Genomic DNA, 12397 nt, shown 5'->3' on the forward strand with positions numbered 1-12397 from the left:
TGCCTCTACAAACTTTACATTGGAATCTAACTGGATTGCTCAGTTGCTCACACTCATTATTTCATCATACATGTACATTTGCACAAGCTACCCTCCATGCCTGGAATTTACTGCCTCATTTCCCAACTCTCGAAATCTTATTTCTTTAATGTCCTCTCCTTCTTGAAATTACCTTGTTTTTATTGATTTGTGCACGTTGTAATCCCTCAGCAGAATAAGAACTGCTCTCTTTTTGTATCTCTTGGATCTATGTAACAGCAAGCACCCTAGCATACCCAGGATGGCCGCTAGCATGGGTTCTTTGACATAGTTACCAGAGTGGAAAGCACCAACATCTGAGTTTTCAAAGCGGGGGGGGGGGGGGGCGCTCCTTAATGTCTACTCAGTCTCGTCTGGCCAAAATCACAGGAACATTTTTTTCCATGAGTGAGCCACAAAGCAAAATGCTAATCTCAGAATAGATATACAGCCAGAAGGCATCACAACCATCTTGCTTCAATGCCTAATAACCAAAAGGTGTGAAAGCCTTCAAGCAAGCAAGCCTCCCCATAATCAAGCCTCTCCTTTAAGCAAGTTCCAACCCCAGTGGCCTCCACATGACGTGGGATGTATTACAGCTGTGAGATGGAGTTCAAAAGCAGCAAAACATCATGACTGAACACATGTGGTCACATAAGCCTATTAATGGACAGGGAAGCTCTTCCTATTCCATTAACATTACAATCTATCATTATGCCTTGAATATAAATAGACACTAACTAAATGTGTGCTTAATTGAAAAGATCTAGAGGAAAATTTGCAGCATGCAGGATAGCTCCTCAATGGACAATTTTGTGGGAAAAAAAACATGGGTAATGACTGCAAAAGATGAAAAGGTATAGATGGCTTTCATTTAAACTACTGAATTAAAAGCCCACATTAATGAAATCATGGATCCACCGAAATTCTGAAATAATTTCAGAAGTACTTCACATTTCTGTTTCCTGCTCTCCATCAAGATGATGACATAAAAACATAAATGTCAATGCAAAGTGGGACTTCAATTTTTAAGTAATTCTATGTACGTCCAAAGTTACGATATTAAATATAATACCTTTCTACTACGTTTTCCTAGATGTTTTCAAGAGGAACAAGGACTGTATTTGGAATCAGAAGACCTTAGATTTGCCCAAGAAACCAATGTGGACGTACAAGGAACTCTCCAACACACTTAGATTTTTTTTTTTAATTGTACAGAAAATGGGGGAGGAGGGAAGGTCAGATATCAGAAGACTATCAAAACAGTTTCAAGAATGCTGACGCTCAGAATGAACTCTGGTTGCCAAGAGAAGGCAAGAAAAACAAAAGCACTTTAGGGCTATCCTGGAAATCGGGGCTTGAGTGGGTGTCGAGAAGGGACATGACCCTTGGGGAGGGGAAGGCTACGAGATGGCAACCAACAGAGACAAAGCAGTACCGCTCAATTCATACTCTGTTCCTGTTTCGTCTATTCATATTAATAATCAATTATTAATGGAGATTAAGGTTTTCACTTTCTCCTTCTTCACTCAGAAATCAACCCCTGTAGGCTATTTAGCCAGCTTCTGAAGGACAGTGATGACAGATGAGATTGCCCACATCTTCAGAGTAGATGCTTTTCAATTTCTGATGGTACTCCACCCAACTAGGACACCTTACAAAGAGAATCCAGTCTAAGTGAGAACTTGCTCTTAGGAAATATGCCCCTATCTATCCTTAGAACCTTTCATTAGAATTCAGGGTGACCAAGCTTACGAAGGGGAAAACCAACCAATGAGGTCTGGGTAGAGACGGATTCTTGTGCCCAGATTGCTGGAGGTAGGTCTCACTATTACGTCGCATTCTATGCAGGAGGAGCTGAAGATTTTTTGCCTACCTTCTCATTAAAATGCCTACACCCTCACTGATTGTTAACCAATTAGAATTGATTTCCACACTCAAGGACATGCTTTTTTAAAAAAAAAATATTTATTTTTAGTTTAGAACATTCAGTTCCACAAGCTTTTGAATTTTAAATTTTCTCTCCCTCCTTCTCCTCCCCCATCGCCAAGACAGCATGCAATCTGATATAGGCTCTACATATATATTCACATTAAACATATTATCACATTAGTCATATTGTAAAGAAGAACTATAACCAATGGAATGAATCATGAGAAAGAAGAAACAAAACAAAAAGGAAAGAGAGCAAATAGCACTCAGACTCCATAATTCTTTCTCTGGATGTGGATAGCATTTCCCATGATGAGTCTTCTGGAGTTGCCTTAGAACCTTGCATTGCTGAGAAGAGCAGATTCTATCAAAATCATTGCACAATGTGGCTGTTAAGTATGTACAATGTTCCCCTGGTTCTGCACCCCCTCACTCAGCATCAGTTCATATAAGTCTTTCCAGGTTGTTTTGAACTCTACCTCTTCATCATTTCTTATAGCACATCCATTACATTCATATACCACAACTTGTTCAACCACTCCCCAATTGATGGGCATCCCCTCAATTTCCACTTCTTGGCCCCCACAAAAAGAACTGCTATAAATATTTTTATACATGTGGGTCTTTTTCCCATTTGTGTTATCTTTTTGGGATACAGACCTAGAAGTAGTATTGCTGGGTCAAAGGGCATGCACAGTTTTATAGCCCTTTGGGCATAGTTCCAAATTGATCTCCAAAACAGTTGGATCAGTGCACAATTCCCCCACCGTTGTAACAGTGTTCCAATTTTCCCACATCTTTTCCCCCCGCTACTTCTTCCCTACCTTCTACCGTCCCTCCCTTGTCTTTCCCCTCTAACTGCCTATAAGGCAAGTTAGATTTCTATATCTGAGTGTATTATTCCCTCCTTGAGCCAAATTCAATGAGAATAAAGTTCAAACAATGCTCATCTCCCTCCCTTCTTTCTCTCTACTGCAATGTGTCTTTGCAGCTCTTCATGTGATATAATTTACCCTTTTCTGCCTCCTCCATTTCTCTTCTCCCATTACAATCATTTTTCAGTGCTTAATTAGGATTTTTTTCATTACATCAAAATCAACTTAAACCCACCCCTCTTTCTATGTATTCCCCTTCTATATGATGTAATAAAGATACACTTCTCAAGAGTTGTCAGTATCATCTTCTCACATAGGGCTGTAAACAGTTTGTCCTTACTGAATAACATGTTTTACTTTGTTTTGTTTTTCCTCTTTTATGTTTACCTTTTCATGCCTCTCAAATCTTCTATTTGAATATCAAATTTTCCATTGCGCTCTGGTCTTCTCATCAGGAAAATCTAGAAATCTCCTATTTCATTGAAAGTACATCTCCTCCCCTGAAAGATTCTGCTTAATTTCGCTGGGTAGTTGACTCTTGGTTGCACTCCAAGCCCCTGTGCCCTACAGAATATCATATTCCAAGCACTCCAATCTTTTAACGTAGATGCTGCAAGGTCCTGTGTAATCCTAACTGTGGTTATACAATATTTGAATTGTTTCTTTATGGCTCTTGCAGTATTTTCTCCTTGATCGGATAATTCTGGAATTTTGCTACAATAATCCTTGGAGTTTTCCACTTGGGATCTCTTTCAGGAGGAGATTGATGGATTCTTTCAATGACTATTTTGCCGTCTGGTTCTAGGATGTCATGGTAATTTTCCTTGATGATTTCTTGAAAGATGCTGTCCAGGCTCTTTTTTTACATCATGGTTCTCAGGTGGACCAATAATTCTTAAATTATGTCTCCTGGAGTTATTTTCCAGGTCAGTTGTTTTTCCAATGAAGTCTTTTATGTTTTCTTCTATTTTTTCATTCTTTCAGTTTTGTTTGACTGATTCTTGATGTTTCGGAGTCATTAGCTTCCAGTTGCCCAATTCTAATTTTTTAATGAATTGTTTTCTTCAGTTAGCTTTTGTACATCCTTTTCCATTTGGCCAATTCTACTTTTTAAGGAGTTGTTTTCTTCAGTGTATTTTTTTCCATTTTGTCAACTGTATTTTTTAAAGGAATTGTACCTCTATTAATTGACTTTTAAAATCTTTCTTGAGCTCTTCCAAGAAGACTTTTTGGGCTTGAGACCAGTCCATATGCCCCTTTGAGGTCTCAGATGTGGGTATACTGACCATGTTATCCTCTCCTGAATGTGTTTTGATCTTTCCTGTCACCAAGATGGTCACTGTTTTCCTTTGATTCTTCTTGCTCATGTTGTCTGCCTTTTTTCTGGCTTTTAAATTTAATCTCTGCTCCTGGGGCCCAGGGAGCACTGTCCCAGACTTCTTGTGCTGGGGGATAGAGGCCTAGTTACTGGCTTTCTGTGCTGGGGCCTCAGGTGCTGGCAGTTGGATGTTGTAATGGCCTGGTAGTTTACCTGGTGCTGAGCTGAAGGTAGTGGTGGTGGCTGGTGTGTGCCTGGTGTTGGTGCTTGCCTGCTCCTCCACCCTGGGGCTCAGGATCTCCTGCTCATCCACTAAGGGGGTCTTGCTGCTGGCTAACCTCTCGTTCTGTACTGGTCCCCTTCAGCCACAGCAAAAGGGACCTTTCCTGTTAATCCACTTAGCCTCCCAAGCTAAAAAACTGCTACACCCTGTCTTTCTGCTGGCTCCACTATTCCAGGATTTTTCCTGTGGCAATATTCTCTGGATTTTTCAAGGTCAATAAGGGATGGTGAGAGCAACTTACTGCTTACTCCGCCATCTTGGCTCCCCACAAAGATTCTTTAAAAATTCACTATCCTCCAGGAAGAGCCTTTTGGCTTCTGGGAAGGTCAAATGACCTTAATCTGTTAATTATCTGCGAGCAATAATTAATAAACTGATTATGAATTACCCAGAAACTTGGTCTCCTGAAAATTTTCATCTGTCACAATGTGAATGACCTTTGCATTTGAAATGACAGAACAAAAATTACTAATAGGGATTAGATACTACCCCGATGAATTCAAGTCTCCTTGCCCAGATGAACTCCATCCTCAAGTTCTGAAAGAACTGGAATATGCGACTGTTGACCAAATGTTAGTGATATTTGAAGGACCACTGAAAACAAAAGAGGTACCACAATATTGTAGAAGAGTAATTGTTGTCCCAGTTTTCAAAAAAAAAGGCAAGAGGATGGTCTGGAAATTTCAGGACAATGAGATTTTTGTTTCTTTGTTTTGTTTTTATTCACTGGGACAATTCTAGAATGGATCACCAAGGAGATGACTGACAAACATTTAATAATAACATCTGGCATTTAAATATCACTTTGAAGTTTGTGAAGAACTTCACAAATATTACTTTATCCTCACAACCACCCTAGGAGGTAGATGCTATTAATATATTTGCATTTTACAGGAGAGGAACTGAACCATACAGAGATTAGGAGACTTGCCCGAGGTCTCAAATCTAGTAAGTGTCCATGGCAGGATTTGAACTCAGATCTTCCTGACTTCAGACTCAATGCTCTAACCACTATGCTACCCAGCTGCCTCTAGTAGGGAAATGATGATTACCAAGTTAGTATGGACTACCAAGTTAGCAAATAAATCTTACCAAACTAACCTTATTTCCTTTGCACCCAGGAGAACTATGTAAGTAGAACACATGCATGCCATAGAATAGTTTATTTCAATTTTAATCAAACGTTTAACAAAGAATCTCATTCTAGTCCTACGGAAAATGTGACAAGATATGGATTGGATGATAAAAGAATCAGACAACTTAAAAACTGGTTTAGATGGCTAGACTCAAAGAGCAGTCAGCGATGGCCTCATGTCAGGCTTGCAGGAGCTGCCCACAAGAGTATCCCAGGGATCTATGTTTGGTCTTGAGTTCTTTGTCATCCAAGACTTAGATCAGTCATGGACTGAATGCTTATCATTTTTGCGGGTGAAAAAAGTTAGGAAGGATAACTAACACAGAGGACAACACAGCCAGGATTCAAAACAATTTTAACACACTAGAACAGCTGCTGGTAAACTTGAGAGCCAAATTCAGTTGGTCTTTCCATGCTGATGGTGAGCTAAGAATTTTTTTTACATCTTTAAATATAATAAATCTTTATTCTAAAATATTAAATTTATTCTTAGCCCAGAGACCATACGAAAACAGGCGACATCATCAGATTTGCACCACAGGCCATAGTTGGCCCACTTCTAGATTAGAACACTAGACAGAATCTTAATAAGATGAACTTCAATAGGGATAAAAAATAGTCTTGCTCTTGAGTACAAAAATCTACTTCACAGGTAAAAGGTAGGGGACGCATGGATAGACAACAGTTATTCTGAAAACAGTTTACCTGCAGGAGACTGCAAGTTCAATGTGTTACACTGTGGCCAGAAAAGATAACAGAGCACAAGCTGTACTGAACTGCACATCTTCCTGGAATAGGGATGTGATAGTCCCAGTACATCGTTGCCCTTGTCTTACCCCATCTGGAGCAAACTGTTCAATTCTGGGCACCACAGATTAAGAAGGACAATGATAAACTGAAAAAGTGTCCCAAAGAAAGGAACCAGGATGGTTAAAAGTCCTTGATTCCACAACACATAGGAATCCATTAAGGGAACTGGACATATTTAGTGTGAGGAAAAGGAAGGCTTGGGGGAAACTTGAAAGTTGTCTTCACTTATGTGAAGGGCAGTTATATATCAATGGGATCAGAATCATTGTGTTAGGCCCCAGAGGGCCACAAGAGAAGTAACAGGTTTCCACCTATTTAGGCTTGAGGTAATGAAAATCTCCCAAATTAGAGCTGTTCAAAAGTGGAAAAGACAACCTTCAGAGGTAATGAATTCCGTCATTAGAGGTTTTCTAACAAGGGCCATGGAGATTCCTTTTGTGTACGAGTTGGACAAAATGGTGGCTGATTTCTGTGACCTGGGTTTCAATTTTCCTTCTGCTTCTCAGAATAACTGTATGATTCAAATGTATTATTATTGCTATTCTGTGATATAACTACATCGACTACCTCAAAATGTTGTGAATATCAAGCAAAAATATATAAAGTTGTTTTAAAACCACAAAACACTATATGATTTGTATATAGTCAGTCAACAAACATTTATTAAGCCGCTACTACGAGCCAGGCACTGTGCTAAGCACTGGGGATACAAAGAAAGGCAAAAAGACAGCCCTTTGCCTTTAGGGAGCTTACAATCTAATGGGGAAAGATAACACACAAATGAAAGCTGAAAAAGGGTTGAGTATCTGGCTTGATTGAGAATAGATATCAATTATTATAATTTTCTCTCTTTAAAAAACCGATGGAATTATTTACCTCTTTCAATGTTTATCTGTTCAGACAGTCTTTTTTAACATTTTATTTTGCTCTTTTGAAACTATTTAAACTACCTATCTAAATTTGGCAATTCCTTCCTTACAGATGAAATTTAAGCTAGCAGATAGCGAGTTAGATTATCACCAAATATCTGAACTTAAACACTTTACCTTTAGCTCCTGCTGTGAAGAAAATTGATTTTAATTATGTGATATGGGTAAATTTCTCTCACAGGCACTGTAAGTGAAAAAGACTTCAGTGGAAAAAAACATCCTCTTATGGTTAGAGCAGTTATGTTCTAATGTAACAACCATATTCCATCATAATGTATTAATATTATTAAATGGCCTCACAACCATAAGCAAGAATTTTATTATCATTTCTGGGCATTATTATGACACTTTTAAGCCTGCAGAAATATTTTATATAAATTTCATTGTTCCCAAAATACAGTAAAGAATTTAAGAAAAATGTATTACAGTTGCCATTCCCTGATGTACTCAAATAACCCATTACCTACAACATTAAAGGCTCTGGAGAGATTAGAATATGATCATAAATCTTGTAATACTATTTTCACTCAAGTAGTAATGTGGATATTAAGTTAGCAGGTTCTCCTGATAATTCTCAAAGTAAGTGACTGCTACTGCCCACAGTGTATGAATGTATATTCACATACATGTAGATAAGGCAGTATGACATAATGGAAAGAACACTAGAGAATATCAAGAAATCAAGCAAGGTTCTAGAACTTGCGAGCTGCTTGAACTCTGTAGATGATGTACACATAGAATTTCACTTCAACATTTTCTTAAGGGTCTTTGCATACGTAGAGTTAATAGAAATTATGTTATTACTGAAGCTCTTTGCGTATTACACACACACATATATATATATGTATGCATGTATACACACATATGCATACATTTATACACATACATGTCTGGGCCTTACACCATAACTACATTGCAACACTCCGCTCAAGCTTACAATGAACTGTATTGGGACACGCAATCCCCTTAGATGGTATACTATACTATATCACATTTTCAAGTTGGTCACATTATTATAGAGGGTAGATGCTTAAAAGGTGACATGGTCAAAGACTGAAGAGCAGTTTATGTCTTCAGTAAGTCAGAGAAATGAATTAACATTCCATTTATTTTTCTGTTATCAAAGCTTAGCATTTGTTGGCTTCAATGAGATCTTTTATCTTTCCAGATCTTCCTTAATGCCAGTGTCTTCTCTCTTGAATTATCTCTAATTCATCCATATTAGAGGAATAGCCTAACATCCTAAGAATAAACTTAAGAATAATCCCAAATTAGATCCTAGTTATATCCTAATTTATCCTTTAGTAAAGATCATCTTTAGTTATCTCTAATTTATATATTATTTCTTTTTTCTACTTAGTTGTTTGCATGTTGGTCCTCCTCCGCTCCTTAGATTGTGAGCTTTTTGAGGGCAAGTGCTATTTTTGTCTTTCTTCATATTCCCAGCACTGAGTACAAGTGTCTACCAGAGTAAGCTCTTAATAACTGCTTGTTTCTTTTGACTCAAAAATAGGTTTCAGTCTAACTGTTAGTTGAACCAATGTACTTTCAATGAAATGCAAAAATAAAATTCATATATATTTGTGAAATAAAAGCATGTTATTTCCATATAGGCATTAATGCCTAGAAGTAAAAACATCGTATTTAACTAAGTAATCAGCTTAAACAATAGAAGCATAAGCAAGTGAAAAATTATGATTTTCTTAATAATGGCTTCCTGGTATGGAAATTAGGGCCACATTCAGTATTAGTTACAACAAATGTAGATCCCATAGTTAATATTCAACAATGACTGCATAATTAGTAGAGAATGTCTGCACTGACACCTAATTACGGGACTAGTTTTACTTAATGGCTTGCTTACTGCTGTCATTTATGGCTCTTAAGAGCAAAGGTTTAACTCAATGTAGTAAACAAAGGAACAGGGAGACATTAGCAAAAAGTAGCAATTATCCCATATTAGCTCACACTTAGCACTTACGTAAGAGTTAAACATAAGAGTTTAGAATTCACTGTTTCATTAATTCATTAATCATATCTCCCTACTAAGGCGCAAGCCCCTTTGGGCTCTGACCAAGCTATCAGTCTGTATTTCTCATCTTCCTTTGTGCAGAACAAAAGACTACACTCAGGTGTCATGTTTAGCTAATAAGTAAGGGCATACGATTTAATTGCTGATCTTAGTACAAGTATGTATTTAAGGTCAGTCCCCTGTAGTAAAACACAAGTGATCTAATTTCCAAGGTAATAATGTAGTGTTTGCAAAACCTCAAAGGCCTATAATTGTCACCTATTATTTGTAAAGAAAATCAATAGAATTCCATAATCTAATAGCACACATTGCAATAAGGGTCCAATTGAACCGTTAGCCTTCAGAACTTAGACTAAACAGAACCACAATATAGTAAATGACAGGCAATAACACATGCTTAATTAAGACAGAAAAAGACAGCAGTAAACTTTCATAGATGAGGCTTTTAACAAGGTATGCAAATGTGGTTGAAAATAAATGTATATGACCAGCAAATCATCAGTCCTCCTTTCCCTACACTATTTGTGGTGGCAGTCAGGAAGGGGAGTTAGGAAGAATTCACCTTAGTTTTGTAGGCATCAGTGGCTGGTTTTAACAAGCTATTCAATCTGTGTGGTATTGCTTGTCAGAGGTTTAACCTCACATTTTCTGTGTGACACCTGGTATACTCCCACGTCTTCGGGTTCTCTTTAGATAAGAAGGTAAAGTCCATAGATTCATAAAACTGAAACTAGATCCACAGCATCTTGGAGTTGAAAGGAATCTCAGAGGTCAAGCTAGTGCAACCTCTATACCTGAAGCAGGCATCTATTTTTAAAATGTCATCCAACTTTCAAATGATTGTCTCTGGGGACTAAAAACTATTTTTCAAAGTATTCCTTAAAAAATACATAGGTAAAACACATGGTCTTAAGCTTTGTGGAGTTGTTGCTTTTTATTTCTTTTAAATGAACTACTCCAGCATTCTTAAAATACCACTTACATAAGTTATATACTTTGCAAGGAGTGACTGTTCCATAAATATGGTAGTTTTTAACTGATTAATCAGTTGGCTTTTCTATTGGACAAGCATTAGAAACTCAACTTTCTGTTTTAGAAATGTCTTGAAGTTTATCTCCATAGCCACAACAAATTAGGTTTACATATTACTCAAAAAACGACTTCACATACTTACCATTCTTTACATACGATCTCCGACAGATCTGGCTCAAAAGAAGTTTTTGACGTAATTGCAGAACTTCAGTTTCCAAAGCTTCAACTTTTGATCTCCACTCTCCATCTTGTCTAGATAACATCTTAGCAAGATGCTCTGTATATTCTCTGCTGTTTCTGTCTGGTGGTTTTGAGCGGATAATCGCTAGTGCCAGAGCCAATTTTGATGTTTTCAAATACCATGTTCGAAACTCCATCCTGTCTTTAATCCCTATCATTTAGTAAAAAAAAAAAAAAGAAATTACATTAATTACACTATATTTCTTTTAAAGTTACACAGTACATTCTGCTTACTCAAATAAGATTTATTAAATTAACTTAATTAAACACATGTCTTAGGTGTTCCAGAGTCAGTCAACAGATACTACTGCAAAAATTGCAATAACTAGGGAAAACAGGAGAGAAGAAATATCCTAGACAAATATCTAGTAATCTTATTAAGTGGATTTGAGAGTTCCACAATTAGGAAGTCAAGAAAAAAAAGAATATGTACACAAATCTTCTCAAAAAGATGAATTAAATAATTAATGCATATTTGGACAACATTATGACGAAGTAAATCTGTTGATTCTTCCTTTGTAATATTTCATATAGTTCTCTTTTTCATTCTGAAATTAGTCCAAGCTCCATACTACTGCCTTAACTGATTTCTTGGTTTATGTTCTTTGCCTCTTCCAGTCCATCTTTATACAACTTCCAACATTCAAAAAGATTCCATTCTAGTTTTTTTTTCCTATGTTTATTTTTCTCCCTGCTTTAGAACCTGTAGTTGGTTTCTACTGCCTATTAATCATGTCCTTCCTCTCAGCAGATCATTCAAGGCCCTATTCCAATGAATGGACTTATAAATAAAAATGTTCCATTAATCTTTCCTACTATCCACCCTAGTCGTTTTACTCTCCTTCTCTTCTTGCCTCTCAGGCAATAACCAAATTTATTGACTCTCATCTCATCTTTTCTCATCCTATTCCTACCACTTTTGATGTCATTTTCTGTTCAATGATTCAAATCTTACCCAGCCTTAAAAGCCCAGTTCAGATCCCACTTCCTCTATAAAAATCTTCCTAAACTAAACTGAATTTGGAGCAGCTAAGTGGCACAGTGGATAGAGCCCTGGGCCTAGAGTCACAAAGATCCAAGTTTAAATCTGACCTCAGACACTTACTAGTTGCATGACTCTGGGTAAGTTACTTAACCTCCGACTGCCTCGGTTTCTTCAATTGTAAAATGGGGATAACAGTAACACCTACCTCCCAGAACTGTTGAAAAGATCAAATGAGGTACCTGTAATGCATTCAGCAGAACGTCTGGCACGTAGCAGGTACTACATAAATGTTAGTTTCCTTCCTTCCAAACTATCCTAGCCTACAGGACTTTTTTTAACCTTATCTAAATTTCTTTATTACTCAAGAGTTGGTATTACAAGATTGAGTATCTGTTTATATGTTGCCCTGTAATATTCTCACATTATTTCACATATATTATCTCACCAACAGGACTGTAACCTCTAGGGAGGGAACTGTAATTTTCTACCCCTCGTGTGACCTCAGAACCTAGCACAACGCTAGGCATAAAACAAATGTTTACTAATGACTTAACATTTTATTCAAGTCAAATTAAAATAAATTAATAAGGACATAACTTCAAGGAGTATGTCATTTCTTTTCTATGCATCTTATTGCTGTCAAGTGCTCAAAAGGATGGCTTTCACATACCTTCTTGGATGCAGCAGCTGAATGGGGCCCTGATGTCTTTCAAGTCTAATTCTGCACATAGTTCATAAAGTACAGTTAAAATGTGACCAGACTCAACAACAGCCAAAAAATGTATCTATATGTAACTCTGCAAAAACA

General features: G+C 37.2%; 1 protein-coding gene across 1 annotated transcript in view; it reads right to left on the reverse strand.

Annotated features, from left to right (window-relative positions):
* MEI4 (meiotic double-stranded break formation protein 4) overlaps positions 1-10741 on the reverse strand; it is a 229234-nt gene extending 218493 nt beyond the window's left edge. Inside the window, exons 1-2 of the mRNA XM_036769437.1 lie at positions 10517-10741; positions 4251-4264 (exon numbers count right to left, since the gene is read on the reverse strand). Of these exons, the coding sequence (XP_036625332.1) occupies positions 4251-4264; positions 10517-10741 (239 nt within the window). The remainder of the gene's footprint in view (positions 1-4250; positions 4265-10516) is intronic.
* Between the last annotated feature and the right edge of the window lie 1656 nt (positions 10742-12397).

Source organism: Trichosurus vulpecula, chromosome 7, assembly GCF_011100635.1.
Source record: "Trichosurus vulpecula isolate mTriVul1 chromosome 7, mTriVul1.pri, whole genome shotgun sequence".
Taxonomy (NCBI): domain Eukaryota; kingdom Metazoa; phylum Chordata; class Mammalia; order Diprotodontia; family Phalangeridae; genus Trichosurus; species Trichosurus vulpecula.